Source organism: Myotis daubentonii, chromosome 1, assembly GCF_963259705.1.
Source record: "Myotis daubentonii chromosome 1, mMyoDau2.1, whole genome shotgun sequence".
Classification (NCBI taxonomy): Eukaryota; Metazoa; Chordata; class Mammalia; order Chiroptera; family Vespertilionidae; genus Myotis; species Myotis daubentonii.
The window spans coordinates 48,380,180-48,400,474 of NC_081840.1; the positions used below are offsets into that span (position 1 = coordinate 48,380,180).

Sequence of the window (20,295 nt, forward strand, 5' to 3'; positions counted from 1 at the left end):
CCTCATGTTGTGACCCCAACCATAAAATTATTTTCGTGGCTATTTCATAACTGTAATGTTGCTACTGTTACGAATTATAATGTAAATATCTGATATACAGGATGGTCTTAGGCAACCCCTGTGAAAGGGTCTCGTTCCACCGCCAAAGGGGTCGCGACCCACAGGTTGAGAACTGCTGCTTTAAGCAGTTAGCTGTCATGTGTCCAAAATGGTATGAAATTGGAATTTCTTCCATATGCACTGGAATATTTACGAATTTAAGTTACCATAATTTTCTTTACAAACCCAGAGATGTCACTAAAAAGTTTGATTTTAAAATTGGGTGACCATGCCATAACCGGTTTGGCTCAGTGGATAGAGCGTCAGCCTGCAGGTCCCAGGTTCGATTCCGGTTAGGGGCATGTACCTTGGTTGCGGGCACATCCCCAGTAGGGGGTGTGCAGGAGGAAGCTGATCGATGTTTCGCTCTCATCGATGTTTCTAACTTTCTATCTCTCTTCCTTCCTCTCTGTAAAAAAATCAATAAAATATATGTTTAAAATTGGGTGACCAGAGTTGATATGCGAGGTTTGCGGCTTTAGACATGCATGGCGTGTAGGGAAGGTCCACCCCTAGCGTCTATAGCCGCTTATGGTGTATAAAGGGTTAAAATTCTGCTAATCATTGATTTCCCAGCAGCAAAAGCATTCTCTCCTTTGTTGCCTGAGAGGTGCTTTTTGTCATGCTGAGGTATAAGCATGAAAGGGTCGTCAGGTCTAAAACAAAAGTTTTGGTCAACAACCAAGACATTTTTTCTGTGAGCTACTTGGTGGAGAACCGAATTGTTCGAGATGGGAAACGTTGGAGAACCGAGGTTTGATTGAATTTGTCTTCCTCTGTCTGAATTTTTTCACTTAGCAAAATACCCTCAAGATCCATTCATGTTGCAAATGGCAAGATTTCATTCTTTCTCTTGGCTGGTTAGTATTCCATTGTGTATATATACCACATCTTTTCCATTCACTCATCCAGCACATCCAGGACATTTTCTATCCATTCATCGTGGACAGTTAGGTTCTTCCCATATCTTGGCTACAATGCTACAATGAACATAGGGGTGCACATATCTCTCAAATTAGTGTTGTTGATTTTTTTCAGATAAATATCCAGAAGAGGACTTGCTGGGTCTTATGGTAGTTCTGTTTTTACTTTTTCAAGGAACCTTAATACTGTTTTCAACAGTGGCTGCACCAATTTACATGCCCACCAGCTGTACAGGAGGGTTTCTTTTTATTATACCTTTACTAACATTGGTTATTTCTTATCCTTTTGATAATAGCCATTCTGACAGGTGTGAGATGATACCTCATTGTGGATTTATTTCACATTTTCCTGTTGATGAATGATTTGAACATTTTTGCATATGTTGGCCCTCTGTGCCTTCTTTGGAAAAATGCCTATTTAGATTTGCTACCCATTTTTAATTGGATTGTTTGTTAGTTTTTCTGTTATTGAGCTGTATGAGTTTTTTTTAATATATTTTGGGTATTAACCCCTTACCAGATTATAATTTGCAAATACCTTCTCCCATTTAGTGGATGCCTTCTTATTTCATTGATGGTTTCCTTTGCTCTGTAGAAGTTTTTAAATTTGATGTTCCATTTGTTTATTTTTGCTTTTATTGCCATTATCTTTGGAATCAGATAAAAAAATATTGCAAAGAGCAACACCTACGTTTTCTTTTATGAGTTTTATGGTTTCTGTCTTACATTTCAGTCATTAATCCATTTTGAGATAATTTTTGCATATGGTTTAAGATAGGGGTCTAGTTTCCTTTTTTTTGCATGTGGCTGTTTAGTTTTCTCAGCAAAATTTATTGAAGAGACTGTTTTCCTCCCATTGTACATTCTTGCCTTTGTTGTCATAAATTAATTGACTGTATGTATACTTGTGGGTTTACTTCTGGGCTCTCTATTCTGTTTCATTGATCTGTGTGTCTGTTTTTATGCTAATACCATATTTTTAAAAATTATTATAGCTTTGTAATACAGTTTAAAATCAGGGTGTATGATGCCTCCAGCTTTGTTTTTCTTTCTCTTTTTTGTTTTCATAAAAATTTTAGTATTTGTTCTATTTTTGTGAAAAATGCCTTTGGAATTTTGATGGGGATTGTATGAAATCTGTAGCTTGCTTTGGGTAATATGAACAACTTTATAATATTAAGTTTTCCAATCCCATATCTTTTCATTATTTGTATCTTCTTCATTTTCTTTCATCAGTGTCTTATATTTTTTAGTGCACAGGTCTTTCACCTCCTTGGTTAAATTTATTCCTAGGTATTATATTATTTTTTTATTTTTATTTTTTTATTTTTTTTTTTATTTTTTATTTTTTTATTATTATATTATTTTTGATGCAATTATAAATGAGATTGTTTTCTTAATTTACCTTTTTAATAATTCATTGTTATTGTGTACAAACACAACATATTTTTACATACTGATTTTGTATCCTGCAGCTTTACTGAATTTGTTTGTTAGTTCTAACAGTTCTTTTGGTGGAGTCTTTAAGTGTTTTCTATATTATGAAAGCATGTCATCGGCCATTAATGAGTTTTTCTTTTTTAAAAAAATTATTTTATGTTATTTTATTTTATTGGGGTGACATTGGTTAATAAAATTTTATACGTTTTAGATGTACAGTTCTGTAATACATCAACAGTATATAGTATTGTATGTTCACTACCCCAAGTCAAGTCTCCTTCCATCAAAATTTATCCCTGCTGTGCCCTCTCCCATCTCCCCCCATTCACCTTCCCCTCTGCTAATCACCATGCTGTTGTCTGTGTCAGTGAATTTTGTTTTGTTTTTGCTTAATCCCTTCACCTTTTTCATCCAGCCCTGCAATCTCCCTCCCCTCTGACAGCTGTTAGTCTGTTCTCTATGAGTCTGTCTATATTTTGTTAGTTTATTTTGTTCTATTGATTCTTTCTTTTTAATATGGATGCCTTTTACTTCTTTGTCATGCCTAATTGCTCTGGCTAGGACTTCCAATAAATACTATGTTGAGTAAGAGTGCTGAAAGTGGGCATCTTTGTAATGTCCCTGGTGTTAAGGGAAAAGCTTTTAGCTTTTCACCAACGAGTATGATGTTAGCTGTCAGCTTGTTATATATGGCCATTATTATGTTGAGGTATGTTCTGTCTATACCCAGTTTAGTGATTTTTGATACTAAATAATGAAATGACTCATCATTTGGAAGATTTGCATAGTTCAATGAAGTAATATTTCCATATTACCAGTGCATGATAAAAAATCAGACGTGTAAAAATCCATTAAAATTGAAAATTAGACCAATTGATTTTAATTTGGGTGAAAAATTTATTGATAGAGTTTCAGATTTTAAGATGAAACTAATCTTTAACTACCACTTGTTGAGTTTTGGTGCAGTATTTATAATTTCATGAAAAGGTCATGAAAAGATGTTTATTCCTTTTACTATTACATATCTGTAGTTCAGATTTCCTTCATGTAATTCAATCTAACCAAGATATTTCATCAGATCTAAGGCAGAAACATATATGCAAATCAAGCTGTCTTCTAAGCCAGACATTAAAGAGATTTGTAAGAATGTAAAATCATGTCATTTGCCTCACTACAACTTTTCGTTTGGCAAATATAGTTAGTTTTCATAAATATATGTTAACCATGTTATCAGATAATGGTTTTTAAAAATGAATTAATAAATATTTAAAAAAATTCTCAGTTTTGATTTCCAGTATGGAAATATCAATTGTTGTAATCCACACCAATAAAAAGATCTTTAAGGTTCTCAAATTTTATGTGAGATTAAAATATTTGAGACCTGCTTTAAAGAGTGATTGAGAATCATAAATTTATTATTCATCAGATTAAAATAGAAACTTTTTCTAAAGAACTGTGTAGCACTCAGATTTTGAAATTATTTGGAGAGGTTTAAACATGGTGCTTTTAACACTGAGTTCAGCGGTACAACATGATGCTAGAACAAATGTGAAATCAGGAATAAAACAGGGAGCTCAGGTGAGAAGAACAGATTATGGGAGAGTCTGAACCCAGTCAGCTGACCTTCTCTCTCTCTGAGAGCTCTTCTGGCCATTTTCAAGCATGCTCTGGCTTTCCTTTTTGTTTCTTTTCAAATGATATTTTGTGAAGAACTCAAGTCTTTCTCTAAATATTTTATTTATGAATGAAAAATATTTAAGGACCATCACTATGACAAGCAATACTGGTAATAGCAAAGTCTACATTCTGTTATGTATTTGTTAAGCCTTTTCTTCTTGAAAGTCAGGGTTTTATTCTTGTAATACAGGGTTTGGTTCTTAGTTTTTGTAATGGAAGGACAGTTTGCTTTAAAATATCGAGGAAGAACACATTTAAAATTACATGTATATTTTTCAAATGTATATGACATTAAGGGGGCTTATATATTATGTTCAGATGTATATTTTTTATTCTTTTGAACAGTTATATGCTCTGTGCCCAGATATAAGGGTAATTCCTGTCATAATGAAGCTTGAAGGCAAGACAGTTGTGCAAACACTTCAAGTACAATGTAATCACTACTTTGGAAGTCTGGTGCTGGGGTAGATGGCCTGGAGCTGCTTGGAAAAGCTACAGGAGGCTTCAGATAGGCAGCAGTGCTGGACCTGAGATTTGGAAGCCTCCTGGAGTTTTTCTCGTGAAGAAGTTCAGGAAGGGCATGGATGGGAATGACACATGTAGATGCATTAGGCATTAGAAAGTTTTTCTTGGAAAGTATAAATAATATTTCTGAAGTATCCAGTGCAAGGAGGAGTGGTAGGAGATAGAACAGGACAGGGAGTTAGTGTCAGGTCATGACGGGACCTTTGTGTCATGCAAACACTTTTTATTTTATTGGTAAGGCTGCAGAGAGCCTTTAAAAAAAGTTGAGCAGGGGATTAGCAAGCTGTGAATAGTGTTTTAGAAGCAGCAGTCGGGTAGTAGTATAGAAGGATGTTTACTAGGAGTGAAGTGGGAACTAGAGGCAGGGGAGACTGTATACAGAGACTGCCTTAAGAGTACAGACTAGAGTTGATGTCTAGTTGAATGTGAAGGTTTGTAATTTGGATAAGATAGGTGTTGGGTAATGAAATAAAGTGAGGCAGTGCCAAATAAAAGAGGGTTAGGTTTTAAAGAAATTATTAACCCAATTTCAATGTACATTTCAATGTACATTTTATGTCTTTTTTGTATTTATATCCTTAAGTCATTAAAGGATTTTTCAGTGAGGTATGTCATCCAGAGGAAGTCATTGTCGGTAACCTGCCCATTCATTACATTTGTGTTCCTTTGTCCCTACCACGTGTTTACAAAAACGTTATCTGTCATTATTACATTTCCAATATTTTTGTAACATTAAATTTATACTTTGTGTTGTGAAAAGTTATAAATATTATAAAGGGCATTGTGTATGGATATTTTACTTAATTTTTGAATAATTGTACCTGTCAAGTTATTTCTAGATTAAAGAAGGTTATTCCTAGACTAAGGAAGGTTTGTGAATTTCTGTTTATACTGTGATAACAGGACAGCTTAGAATCAAATAAGGTGAATTGTACCAAAATTTGGTGTCAGGAAGAATGCTCTTGTTTTCTCTTCTGTCCTCTTGTCTGCTAACTTGAATTTTATCCTTTTCTCACTAAAATGCTTCCACTGAGAAGGACGTAAGCGTAAAAAGCACAAAAAACATTTTAAGAAACCTTTTAAAGGTCTTGATCGCTCAAAAGGTAGGTAAAAGTGTTTTTATGCCGTGTGTTATTTATACACATTGCCACTTAATTTCTGTCGTCAAAGGTAAAATTAATGTTAGTTTATAATGTAACTTCAAAAATAAATTTTAAGTTGGAAATGCATATTAAAATCTAAAATAAATCTAAAATAAAACAAGGACACTAGAAAAGCCTGTAATTTCCCTTGAGTAGTGCTTTAGCTATCCTTTGGTCATTGATTATGAGGTTTGTGAGAATTTCAACTTTTGAGCTTGTATTTTTCTATTTTTTATAGATAAACCAAAAGAAGCCAAAAAGGATACATTTTTGGAAAAATTGGCAACTCAAGTAATTAAAAATGTACAAGTAAAAATCACAGACATTCATATTAAATATGAAGATGATGTAAGTAATTTTCAGTTCCTTAGTTTAGGTTAGTAATTTAATGTGTATTTTATATTAATACTAGAGGCCCGGTGCATGAAATTTGTGCACTCGTGCGAGGGGAGAGGGGGTGTCCCTCAGCCTGGCCTGGCCCCTCTTGCAGTTTGGGACCCCTTGGGGAATGTCTGACTGACAGCTTAGGCCCACATGGGGAGCGGGCCTAAGCCATCAGTCAGACATCCTTGGCACTGCTGCAGAGGTGGGAGAGGGTCCCACCACTGCCATTGTGCTTGCCAGCCGTGAGCCCAGCTTCTGGCTGAGTGGTGCTCCCCTGTGGAAGTGCACTGACCACCAGGGGGCAGCTCCTGTGTTGAGCGTTTGCTCCCTGGTGGACAATGCATGTCATAGTGACTGGTCTACTGGTTGACTATCTTCCCCCTGGTGGTCAGTGCATGTTATAGTGAGCGGTTGAGCAGACTTAGCATATCTTTAGCATCTTACGCTTTGATTGGTTGAACGGATGACTGGACGGCTGGATACTTAGCATATTAGGCTTTTATTTTATAGGATTAATATGTGTATATGTGGATTATCTGTACCCAGTTTTAAATCCAAGATTGTTGTTTTTTTTTCTAATGAGTACACTGCCATTTCTCCTTTTCTATGTTGGGCTTTTTTGTTTATGAGTGTAAATCTATAATAATAAAAGTGTCATATGCTAATTAGACCAGACAGCCAAATGACCTTCCAGATATAATTCCAGATGTCCTTCCGGACAAAGCTGCAGCAGCGGAAGCTGAGGCAGAGGCAATTAGGGGCAATCAGGCAGGCAGGCGAGCAGTTAGGTGCGATCAGGCAGGCAGGCAGAGTGGTTAGGGGCGATCAGGCAGGCAGGCAGGCAGAGGCGGTTAGGGGACATTAGGCAGGCAGGCAGAGTGGTTGGGGCGATCAGGCAGGCAGGTGAGCAGTTAGGGGCGATCAGGCAGGCAGGCAGGCAGAGGCGGTTAGGGGACATTAGGCAGGCAGGCAGAGTGGGGCGATCAGGCAGGCAGGTGAGCAGTTAGGGGCGATCAGGCAGGCAGGCAGAGGTGGTTAGGGGTGATCAGGCAGGCAGAGGGATTACGGGCGATCAGGCAGGCAGGCGAGTGGTTAGGGGTGGTGAAGCAGGCAGGCAGAGTGGTTAGGGATGATCAGGCAGGCAGGCAGGCGAGTGGTTAGGAGCCAGTGGTCCGGATTGCTAGTGGGATGTCCGACTGCCGGTTTAGGCTCAATCCCGCAGTGGGATTGGGCCTGAACTGGCAGTTGGATATCCCCTGAGGGCTCCTGGATTCTGAGAGGGTGCAGGCCAGGCTGGGGGACCCCTGCCCCCGCCCCCCGGGCACATATTTCATGCACCGGGCCTCTAGTATATCATAAAACCACAATATGCCCCTTTCTAAAGCTAGTATAAGAAATTTTCAGATTGTCTTCTATATTTATTTTGAATTTTGTTTAATGACTTAAGACTTATACTACTATAACTTTCAGGAACTAATTTTCTTTTTATACTGACAAAAAATTAGTCCAAGAGATGATGAGATAGCAATTATAATGGTAGTTGGTAGAGAGGGCACTGAAACCCAGGTCCCTTGACTGCTGGTCTCATTCTCTTCACGTCCCATCAAGCTGGATGGAGCACCCACAACTGTCATGTGCATGTGCAACAATATTTTTAAAAACTAGACTTCAGTTATGGCCAAAAATTTAAAATTATTTGATTAAGAACTGTTTTATTGATTTTATTAACTGATTAATTGATTTTATTAATTTTAGTTATAAATGTAACATATTGCTTTGTTTTAATGTTTGAAACATATGTAAGAAACCTTGAATTTTTTTCATTTACCTAAGAAATTGGAAATGTTATTCTGTCTCTTCTAAAATTGAGTTTGCATCCTTCTTTTTGTTTTAATTTGCTTTAAGTTTGGATTGAATTAAAGCAAAACTGATATATATATATTTATTTCCCTTTCTAATATGTTTTCTTATGTAACTTAATGTAAGAAACACTTGAGTTTTCTTTCTAAATTTTTTAATTTTTTTAATGTTTTAATATATACCATCTCTAACTTATACTGACTTTGTCTTTTGCTTTTATGTAGTAATTAAGCTGAATTTTGTTACCAAATAAATGTTTAAAAAACCTAACCACTTATCAGTGCCCTTGTTTAAAACAAACTAAGGTAATTAAAATCCAATCAACATATCATGGAAGTGAGAGAATTAGTCTTAAAACTAATGGCATATTGATGAATGAGAGCCTCAGTTTGAACTTAAATTAAGCTTTTTTATTGAGCAAGTGCAATTAGAAAAGTACATTATTTCTCCTTAATGAAAAGAATACAGAGATGCACAGGAGTGGGATAAATAACATTGTTTATGTTTAAATTGATGTAAGTGACAAAATATACTAAACGAATCTAAAAGGAAAGAAATTTAAAAATGCCAAGGAATCTGTATTGTAGCATTTGTCTTTCATGTGGTAACCTTAATTATTGTATCTAGAAGGATAATGAAAAATATAGTATAGGAAGTGGGGTAGGGAATGGATAATTTATCGCAAAAATGCTCATTGGATGATAGTAGTTTGTGGGTATTACATTAGCAACTGAGGAGTTGTGGTTTATTGAAGTTCTTCTGATTAGCTCCAAGTTATTTTGAGCTAGTTATCTGTAAGTATAAAAAGATGAGTGTGGGAATAAAGGAAAATGTATTGCCACAATCACAATATCTCTGATATTAAAAACAAAACTCAAAAAGCTATCTCTGTTTTTCAGTATACCAGATCATGCGTATTTCCTATTTGAGGAGGGTTTATATGACTAAACTCTGGAGTCACTATTGGATGATTTAGATCATTATGTTTTTTCTTCACTCTCTAGTTCCTCTTACAACCAAAAAACTGACTTTTGGACATCTTTAAGCTGTCTAAAACAATGACATTTTCATATAGTGGTACAGTTTATTGTGAGTAAATTTAACTTAGGTATTGAAGATCAGAAATAGAACAAAAGTTTGAAATTGGCAGATTTGGGGTTAGAGACTAGGGAAATTAAATGTTGGGCATTTTCTAACAAAGAAAATGTTTGAAGTGTCAAGGAAATTAAAGCTTAAAGAGACAGTTCACATTTCTAAATGTGAAAATCTTAACTGTTTCAAAAATAATTTAGTGGCAGTGTTTTTACCTGTGATGCTTTGTTTTATTTATCTGTGAAGAACATCTTTAATGTTATACATAAAGAGACTCTCTCTTTGTAACTGTCTAGGCAAGAATCTGTTTAATTGTAGTTACTGAGTCTTTTCATATACTAAGAAAAGAGATTTACTGGGAAGTGATATGAGTGTCATGCCTGCAAATATGGATAATCCCAATCATGTTTTGGCTTCCTTCTCTTTCTTTTCCACATATCCATTTGGTTTGTGTAACTTATTTGTAAACTAATTGCCGTATGTTGCCTATCGTAAAGAGTGGTGCATGGATTCACCCTCACCATCAGTATATTTTAATGTTACTTTTTTTTCTTTGATAGGTTACTGATCCAAAGCGGCCCCTTTCATTTGGTGTCACACTGGGAGAACTTAGTTTGTTGGTAACGTTGGACTTACTTTAAATATTTGTGGAATCTGTAAAATACTATTCCCAAGTCATAGGTAGCGTTGCCTAAAAGCAACTCTTGCTACAAACAGCTATTTTATTTTTATGTATAATCTTTCTATAGCTTTTCCAATAGTTCAAAAATTTTAGTGATGCTATTACATTCTCTAATTTTGATTTGTCTTCGAATTTAACAAATATCCAAATACAGTATCAAACATTCTGAAAGAATTATAAACTGTTTCTTAAATATGTGGGAAAGTAGGGGATTATAAATTTCCATAGAGTTATGTTCTCATTCTTGATTAGGTAAATGGAATTTCCAAATAGCTTATATGTGTTTATGTGTTTATATGTGTATGTACCATACTGATATCTGTATCTATCTATATCTATATCTATCTATATCTATATCTAGATCTACATCTACATCTGTATCTACTTCTATCCATATCTGTATCAGTAATTTATTTTAAGTATTTTATAATGTAGTTTGGTTTTTCTCTTAAAGGTCTTTAAGGATAGCATGTGTATATATATATCCAGGTTAGACTTTTTGTTTTCTTTTATGGACAACTAAGAGGTAAGAAATGTTTTAAAGTTAAGGACAGTGAACAGTAAATTGTACTGAGTACATGTTTGCCTTATGGTTAGTTATATGGATAGGGCTTAGTACAGAAAGAAGAGAAAAAAAATTGAAAGAGTAGTAGACTGCCAGAGAAAGAGAAAAGGACATGTTTACATGGAGGCCTTAAGAAGGATACATGCATGCAGAGAAGTAGAGATACATAGAGTTGAAGACCAGAGCAGAAACATTGAAGAAAAAGAACTAGAGAAACAGGAAAGGGAGTCTGGAAGCTAGTGTTTAATATACTGTTTGTCCTCTGCATGTTTCCAAAATGGATTTGAAGTATCTTTTGATAAAGAATAATATCTCATAATATCTCTAAAGAGACCAGAACCTGTGTTGTGGAAGGTAGGGAGCTACTTGTTCCAGAAATTTTAGACTAACATTAGTCATAACTGAGTACAGTATTTAACATTGAGCTTCTAGCAGACAAAAGAAAACATATGAAACAAATACCTGCATTGACTTGACGACAGACAGGCATACTTGTGCATGAGAATGATGCCTAACTATCTTAGTGTGTGCTGTTGTCTGAGCCCCTCTGTATCTTTGCTCAGACTCTATACTGTTTTCTTTGTCCGTATTATGCCCTTCCCTTTGTCTGCCTAGCAGTTCTATTCAGGTTTTAATACTTTGTAAGCTGTTACCTTGCTTTCTTATTCCTTTTTTTACCTTCCTCTTTGAATTTATCATTCCTTATTTTATTCCTCTCATTATACTAGTCTTTGATGAAAGCACTTGTAACTGGTTACCATGTTGGTCTCCTGCTGTCTAATGTCCATTTATTCACTGATGCAATAGGAAATAAAATACAGTACTGATAAAATGTAGTATCTATATTTTAGTGTTGCTTGAGTGAGATTGTTTGTGTAAAGCATTTGTCACATTGGCTGGGCTCATTTATTTCCTGCTTCAACTACTACATTGCCTATTATAACAACTGCAAACTTATCTCTTTTTGTATCCATATCATTCCTTTCTTCTATCTTTCCAATTATAATTGAACTCCATAAGGTAATCTTCCCACCTCTGATCTGGATCCTGTACTTCCCCATGCCCTCAGGAGCCTTCCGTCTACCCCCCTTTTCTTCCCTTCCTTCCTTCTTTCCATCCATTTCTTTCTCTTTCCTAAATCTTCAACTCCTCTCCCTCTGCCTTTCCTTCCTCCCTCCCTCCACCCCACTTCTTTTTGTAAGCATTTAAATACATGCAAGTATCTCCTTTACAGCAAAATTAAAAGGCCTGTTTTTATTTATTTATTTATTTATTTATTTATTTAAAGTTCTTTATTGTTGAAAGTATTACATGTCTCCTCCCCCACCCATTGACCTCTCCCAGCCCATTCCTGCCCTCCAGCACAGGCCATAACCCCCCTCCCCCACAATATCTGTGCCCATAGGTTATGTTTATATGCATGCATACAAGTCCTTTGGTTGATACCTTACCACCACCCCCTCACCCCCCACCCCCACCTTCCCTCTGAGGTTTGATGGTCTGTTTGATGCTTCTACGTCTCTGGATCTATTTTTGTTCATCAGTTGTTCATTATATTCCACAAATGAGTGAGATCATGTGATACTTATCTAAAAAGCCTGTTTTTTAACCTTCTTCCACTCCACCCATGCCCCCATCTAACTACCTGCCTTCTCTTTCTTTTCTTTCTAAGAGAATTTCCACCTTTGCTATCTTTCTTTCCCCACCTCCTGTTGACTCCCTACCTACTGTACTCTGACTCTGCTACTCCATTGAAACTGTTCTTAACAAGTTCATCAGTAATGCCCTGGCTGCCAAATAAGTTTAATTTAGTTTTTTTCATTGCAGCATTTGGTATTGTTTACCATGCTGATTTTCTGGAAACATGGTCATTCTTTGATTTCCATATTCTGGTTTTCTTCTTACTTTGCAATAATTATTTATTTGATCTTTTAAAAAAAAGGAAGTGGACCTTTTTCAATAGCTTATAGGCAAGCTCTCTGCTTTTTTATTCATACCCAATTTCTTCCATACTTCAGACACATAGTACTCAATAATTATTTTGTGGGTGAATTAACTTATTTAAATTTGAACGTCTTCAATTCTATTTTTACTGTTATTCCTTTGATTTTGTCACAAAGTTATATAAAGAAACAGATTGCTAACAGTAGCTAACATTAGCTCTATGTGTTTTCTTCCTAAGTTATTTAGTTATAGTTTACAAATGTTAGAGTACTATTTTGAGATATATATATGTGTGTATATATATATTTCATTTCACAGCTCTTTTTTTCTTTTAGACTGCAAATGAACACTGGACTCCATGTGTGTTAAATGAAGCAGATAAAATTATATACAAGGTATTAGACTGGATTAAACATTTCTTGAATTTCCTAGGTACAAACACTTAATGTATTTTCTTAAAGAAACCTTGATAGAGCAGTTTTGGCCCTGCTACTTACTGTGTGATCTTCTAAAGTCACTTACCTATTTTGAGGTTTAGGTTCTTCACCTAACATATAAAGAAAATGAATAAAATTAACATATCCCAGATTGTATTTTATGGAGCATTAAGTAATTGACTTTTTATTAGATTTATAGAAAAATATTCTCTGGTCAAGTAAGATTACTGACAAAAAGTATTAAGCATTTGGTACATAGTTAAATAGGCATGTTTCATTTTTTTTTTAAACTACAGAACTTCAGAATACTTTAAATATACTAATAAACATTATGAACATTCAAGAGTGATATTTAGTAAGTAGCTTTCCCCACCTTATTGATTATAGAATCCACTCCCCTCACGCCTCCCTCAAAACACCCATTCCTGTCCACTGGAGACTGGAGGAATCATATCTTTTTTTCTTTTTCTTTTTAGCAGAACATGTACAGGGCCTATTAAATACTAAATTCTCAGTAAATATTTGATAATTGTATGAATGAATTCCATTTGAAATAGTGTTCCTGAAAGCAAAATTTAGCAAATGCTGGATTAATAATAAAGTCTGAGAATAACATACAAACCCCCTCCCTCCCATTTTTACACTTGGTCTTAGCCAAAAGGCTGAGAAGCAATTATTTCCCCCATTTTTGCATTATTTTCTTTCCTTTATAAACTCAAAATGGCAATTGGATAATTTGGGATACTGAACATGAGATTAATCTTTTAATATTGATTCTTAACTTCAACCTGTTAGTTGCTTGACCTCTTTCAATTGTTCCTTTATAGCTTATCCGACTTGATAGCCTTAGTGCCTACTGGAACGTAAACTGCAGCATGTCTTACCAGGGATCAAGGGAACAGATCTTGGTAATTTCTGTTTTTATCTCAAAGAGCTAACTACACTATATTGGTTTACATATGAGATCCTTAATGAAGACAGGCTATCAGTCTTTTGTTGAAGTTGTATATAATTAAATCAGAAGTATAGAACACAGTTTTTGGTATCCACTCTGTCTTTTAAAAAACACTTTTGTTTTTGAAGATCTTTGTGAAATCATTCATTAAGCAGTGAGATGAGAACCCATACTATTGAATCAACTGTGCTTAGGAGTTTTTACACTATTTTGCTAGCATTTGGTTACATTGTGGTGTTTCATGAGAATTGCTTGAAGAGTATTGTCAAGAAAGATGATGCCTTGCCCAGCTGGTGTGGCTCAGTGGTTGAACATCGACCCATCCACCAATTCAATTCCCAGTCAGGACACATGCCTGAGTTGTGGGTTCGATATCTGGCACAGGTGTGCAGGAGGCAGTCAATCAATGTTGGTGTTTCTGTCTTTCTCCTCCCTTTCTTTATCTTTAAAATCAATACAAACATATTTAAAAAAAGAGTGGTATTGCTATTACCCAAAAAAAAAAAAGAAGGAAAGAAAGATGATACCGTTCAGATCTAAAGAATATATTCTTAGCTCTGGCCAGTGGGGCTCAGTTGGTTGGACACTGTCCTGTGCCCTGAAAGGTTACTGGTTCGATTCCCAGTCAGGGCACATGCCTGGGTTTTGGGCTCTTGATCCCCGGTAGGGGGTATGCTGGTGGCAGCCAATTGATGTTTCACGCTCATATTGATGTTTCTCTCTCTCTCTCAAAAAAAAAATCATTAAAAAAATCTTTTAGGCATTTGTGATAATAATTTCTTAAACAGTGAAAGATTAACTTAAAACTTCAGTGTATTAAGCCAGTCTTAGTCATGTTTACTTACTTAGAGGAGTAAAGACCTGTTGAATTTTGGAACTGAATTAATTCTAAGAATCTATTTCTTATTTCTCGGATACTGTAACACAAATAAGTTGCCTTTGTCTAGAAATTGTTTGAGATCCCAGTTCAAAGACATATATATATATATATATATATATATTTTAAAGTCACAATGTTATAATTTTAGATATTTAGAATTATAAAAAAAATTTTCTATGTTTTATTCTAAAGAAATATATCTATAAATAATGTTTAGTTTTTTTAAAACGGATTACTAGTGGGGAACACAATGTTATAACATTTCTATATATTTAGAGTTAAAATTATGTACTTTTATATTTTATTCTAAAGAAATATACTTGTAAATAAAGATTAGTGTGTTTTTTTAATGGATTTCCATATACAAAGAGGAAATAAAGGTACTGATGTAAGACCAAGTATTTTTTTTTTTTTGTATATGTGGCTGAATATTTTATTTTTAATTTTCATATAATTCAATTTTTTTTAAGGATCATCTGAAAAGTGAAATTCTTACAAGTAATGATATTCTACCAAGCCATCAATATAGTAAGTAATGGTAAAAGCTTATTTTATGTTATAGGAAGCCTGGAATTAAAAACTTTATTTTAGTATACTTCTTCTGATAAAATTACTGTGACAAAGAGAAAGTATTAATTTTATACCTTAATTTTATGATATAGCATGTTTGGATTATAACTAATTGTTTAGGAATAGATTATAACACACACACTGCTGAAGAATAAGGAAGACAAGGACAATGTGGCTATTGTTCACCCCTAACAGGTAACCCCCCTTGACCTCCACATTTCCTTCTTACCTTGCTATCATCTGCTTTGTTTTAGGAATTAGGTTTTCTTTGCTTTGCTTCATAACTATCTCTCTGAGATCTTGGTATTCAGTCTCACCCCTAGCATGTCACTATTGCAGTGCTAAGACAAACCAACCACAGTAGAAATTGTTTTATGTGAGTTTTCCTTGGCAGCCTTGCCTTTATTTCCTTTTAAATAGATCTCTAACAAATCTGCCTGCTTATTTATGTATCTCATCCGTTTTCTCCATTTCCGTTTTATTAGCCTACAGAAGCTATTGATTTGTTTACATTTACTATATTCCTTTATGCTCATCCTCAGATTTTATGCCCATGTTCTTCTGTATTCCATATCACTCTGTTCACTATTGCTTTCTTCATATCCTTTTATGATTGATTGCTGTTATAAAAGAGTTGGCACTTTTTCTTTTATGTTCATTGGCCTCTCTATTTACTGATGACAAGGTTTTCACATGCTGCTAGTTTGTGAAAGCATTTTTACTTGTGACAGAACTAGTTCAGAAAATTCTCCAACTTTATTTTTAGGAATCTTCCACTTATAAATAAACTCTAAATTAGTTGAAATTTTATATTATCATGCAAACTGTAAACACTTTATAAGGTATCACAATTTATGTAATTTTAATAGTATTATAAGTTATAATTATCACTTTACTTTGCTCTCTTATCTTTCCTAATACACCTTTTCATACTACTTCTCACTTTTAAAAATATTTTCTTTAGTTTATTCTAAGAATATATGCAGTGATTGTTTTGAAAATTGTAAAGTAGTAAGCAATTTTTTTCTGGGTTACATGAATTTTATTCATGGTTCTGTTCCTAAATTCTGGCAGTGATTAAACAAGACAGAAATTAATCAAATTTTGTTTCTTACTGTCCAGCCAGAGTAGCTCAGTTGGTTGAGTGCCGTCCTGTGCACTGAAAGGTTGCCAGTTTGATTCCTGGTCAGGGCACAAAACTGGGTTGCTGGTTCGACCCCCTGTCAGGGCACTCAAGGAAGGCAACCAATTGATATTTCTCCCTCCCTCCTTCCCTCTCTCCCTCAGTTCCCTTCCTCCCTTTCTTCCTCCCACTTTCCATCCTTCCCTCCCTCCCTCCCTCCTTCCCTCCTTCCCTCCCTATCTGTAAGCATGTTCTCTGGTGAGGATTAAAAAAATTTTTTTGTTTCCTACCTTGTATTAGTATTTTAAATGAATAATAAAATCATTAAGTGTCTTGAAGCAAGGAACAGAAGCCTAATTTTACTCAGAGTATGAATTCCCAAGAGTATATTGTCTGTATTTTGCACATTTCTTATTTAGAAGCATAGGACCCCAATTTTCTTTTGGGGAATTCCACTTTAACCCTTGAGTTTGACTGTTGATATTATGCAGATAAATAGATACCTAAATATTTTTTGGTGATTCTCTCTTTTACATATTTTTTATAATTTTTCTTTCAGTGTAACAGTGTTCTTAAAATTTATAGTCATTAATATGTAAGAGCATATAGAGGTTATCTTACTTCTTCTCATGTATTCTCAGTTTTCCAGCCAATATCAGCCTCTGCAAAACTCTACATGAATCCTTATGCAGAAACAGAGCTCAAAACACCCAAACTTGATGGGAACATAGAAGTACAAAATATTGCCATCGAACTGACCAAACCTCAGGTGTGATTCAGTTGGACGTTTCTAACTTTGATGAGCCTTGAATTTCGACTGCTTTTGTCCTTTGTGATTATTCTTTCTCCAGTGTTCTGATGGTTCTTTTGGTTTCTTATGTTAATATTTGATTCCTAAAAATAGATATATTATACATATTTTTTGGAAAGTATCAAATTTAAGAAATAGTTTTATTTTATCTGATATTTTCCTTATTAGTGGAGAGTCTTACCAAATTATAATGAATTACATTATTTACATTTAATTCCCAATTGTTGATGGAGATTTTAGTGTGTTTTTCTTCCTCAGATTTTAGTAGCAGGCACTCTTATATTCAACACTATTTACTTATTTTTTAGAACAGTTATTTTGGCAGCTTTTTAAAAATTTGTTTCTCAAGTTTGGTTATATGCCCAGGGAGTTTGGATAACAGACCTGGAGAAATGAAAGTGAAAAAAGGGCAAGGATTTAACTAATTGAGCTTTTAGTCCAGTGTAGCCTAATAAAAATACAATGCAAGTTATATATGTAACTTTAAATTTTCTAGTAGCTACATTAGCAAAATAAAAAGAAAAGATGACATTAATTAAAATTATAACATTTTATTTAACCTGTCTAAAATATTATCATTTTAACGTTCAATTTTAAAAATTAAGGTATTATACATCCTTTTTTCCCTTACGCCTTTGAAATCTGAGGTATATTTTACACTTAGAATACATTTACGTTCAGAGTATCCACCTTTTAAGTGCTGAATAGCCATATGGTAACCCTTAGGTAGAAATGTATTATGAAAAATAAAGAGAAAGAAGCTAACTTGCCCTTTTCTTTATCTTACCTACAGTCCTTATGTGTGTGTGTGTTTTCCTCTATTTGAGCTATTTACCAGACACACAGAATTGTTATATTGGTGGTCAGATGGGTGATTAAGTAGCTTTATTTTATTTAGTGTTTACTCATGTGTGCAATCTAATCAATATAAGTTTGTTTTTGTCTTAATAGTACTTAAGTATGATTGACCTTTTGGAGTCAGTGGATTACATGGTTAGAAATGCCCCTTACAGGAAATATAAACCTTATGTACCACTTCATACCAATGGTCGACAATGGTAAGTTAGAATTATTTTTTTAAAAATAAGAAACATACAGTCATATAGTTAGGGATTCTCAGAGTTAAGACATGTTTAAAGCCACGTAATGAAGCTACTTTTTTCTTTTATATAGACATAGAGTGTTATCTTTTATATTATATCCTTGTTACTTTTTTTCATAAATACATTCTGTTGTACTTCTGCTCCCAGATTATTTCCAAATTCTTAATTTAGTATTCAAGACTTTCAACATTTTTTGGTCTTATTGCACTTTAGTCATCCACATGGACTCAATGTTTTAACCATATTGGATGCTATTAATTTTGCACAGCAAATCATTTTGTGTCTTTCTGATTTTGCTTTGATAAACCTTCTTCCTGGAGTGCTTTGTTCATTTCATAATCTATTTAAGTCAGAAAATTATACTGGGAAATTGAATTCTTATTATTGAGCTCTTACAAGAAAAGAGTTAATAACAAAAAGTATAACAGGTTAGGTCTAAAGTCAAAGCTATTTTCCTGCTTTTTCTTAAACCTCTATATTCAGATGTGCATTAAAAATTTTTGATTTGCAGGTGGAAATATGCAATTGATTCTATTCTTGAAGTTCATATAAGAAGGTGTACACATATGTGGTCATGGAGTAACATAAAAAATCACAGGCAATTGCTCAAGAGTTATAAATGTGCCTACAAAACCAAGCTGACCCAGACTAAAGTCCCAGAAGAAATACAGAAACAAATTCAGGTATATCTTGCATATGTTGATGAGAGGTATTGTTAAATCGTCCTTTAACGTTAATTTTTCTAAATTTAATTTGTATTAAAATATGATTTAGAAAGAATTGTGTTAATCTCTTTTGAAAGAATTTTATGGGAAAATGCACCGTATTTTCCCCCAATTTTTATCTTCTTTGAAAAATCCTTCTCACCCATCCTCATATTAGATAAAATGAGGTTACTGTAAATGATTTGTAGAAATATGTTTGGTATTTGTAATAATGTATAGAAAATCAATGTTAGATCTGTTTATTATTAGCTAGGTGTATATTACTAGGTTTGTTAGTGGCTTTTTAAAAATAGTTCCAATTATTATTTATAAAAAACAGCTTTATTCTCAAGATAGGAGGAGTCTTACTTACCCCCTTTTGAAACACAGAAAAACACCATACTGAGTATATAAGTTGCTTAATATCATCTGACTTTTATTATATAACTTTCTGCCACAAATTCATAATGTAAAGAACTGAATTCTGCCTGGCCAGTGTGGCTCAGTCGTTGAGCATCGACCTATGAACCAGGAGGTCACCGTTCGATTCCCAGTCAGGGCACATGCTCAGGTTGCGGGCTCGATCCCCAGTGTGGGGCATGCAGAAGGCAGCTGATCAATGGTTCTCTCTCATCATTGATGTTTCTCTCTCTCTCTCCCTCTCCCTTCCTTTCTGAAATGAATAAAAATATATTAAAAAAAGAATTGAATTCCTATTATTATGAAGCATATGACAGTCACCAGTATTATATATTAGAAAAAGTATCAAGTTTCTAAACATTTCAGGTACCGTGTTCTCTTGTACAAAATAGAAACAATATCTGTTTTATAGAGTTGTGAGATGTGCATAAAATAACACTTAGAGCACCTGGCACCCAGGTTACTAGGACTACTTTTTAAAAAAATTCTCACCTGAGGATATATTTTTAAAAGTATATTCTATTTTTTGCTCTGGCCAGTTTTGCTCAGTGGTTAGAGTGTTGTCCTGCAGATCAAAGGGTTGCATCAAGGACACATATCTCGGTTGTAGGTTCCATATCTCTGGTAGCGCGCGGGAGGCCAATCAGTCAATGTGTCTCTCTTATGTCAGTGTTTCTCTCTCCCCCTCCTCCCTCCCTTCCACGCTCTAGAAATCAATTAAGAAAATATCTTTGGGTGAGGATTATAAATAAATAAATAATGTTTTATTGTTATTGTTATCTTTATTATAGATGTCCCCCATTTTTCTCTCCTTTGCCCCCCTCCATCCAGACCATGCCCTCCTTTCTCTCTGGCCCTTACCACATTGTTGTCTATGTCCATGGGCTATGCATATATGTTCTTTGGCTATTATCTTCACCTTCTTTCATCCTGTACACCCCACCCACCTTCCCTCTGAC

At 34.5% G+C, this 20,295-nt stretch overlaps 1 protein-coding gene across 3 annotated transcripts in view; it reads left to right on the forward strand.

Moving 5' to 3' along the window:
* The window catches only part of VPS13C (vacuolar protein sorting 13 homolog C), a 196,589-nt gene that overhangs the window by 36,173 nt on the left and 140,121 nt on the right, over positions 1-20,295 (forward strand). For 2 of the 3 annotated variants that reach the window (XM_059699560.1, XM_059699559.1), the window contains exons 6-13: positions 6,045-6,154; positions 9,703-9,762; positions 12,669-12,728; positions 13,598-13,678; positions 15,076-15,133; positions 16,940-17,067; positions 18,061-18,167; positions 18,724-18,895. In XM_059699560.1, coding sequence (XP_059555543.1) covers positions 6,045-6,154; positions 9,703-9,762; positions 12,669-12,728; positions 13,598-13,678; positions 15,076-15,133; positions 16,940-17,067; positions 18,061-18,167; positions 18,724-18,895 — 776 coding nt within the window. Of the gene's footprint in view, positions 1-5,701; positions 5,768-6,044; positions 6,155-9,702; positions 9,763-12,668; positions 12,729-13,597; positions 13,679-15,075; positions 15,134-16,939; positions 17,068-18,060; positions 18,168-18,723; positions 18,896-20,295 lie in introns of all 3 variants that reach the window. The other variant, XM_059699561.1, reaches the window with a different exon arrangement.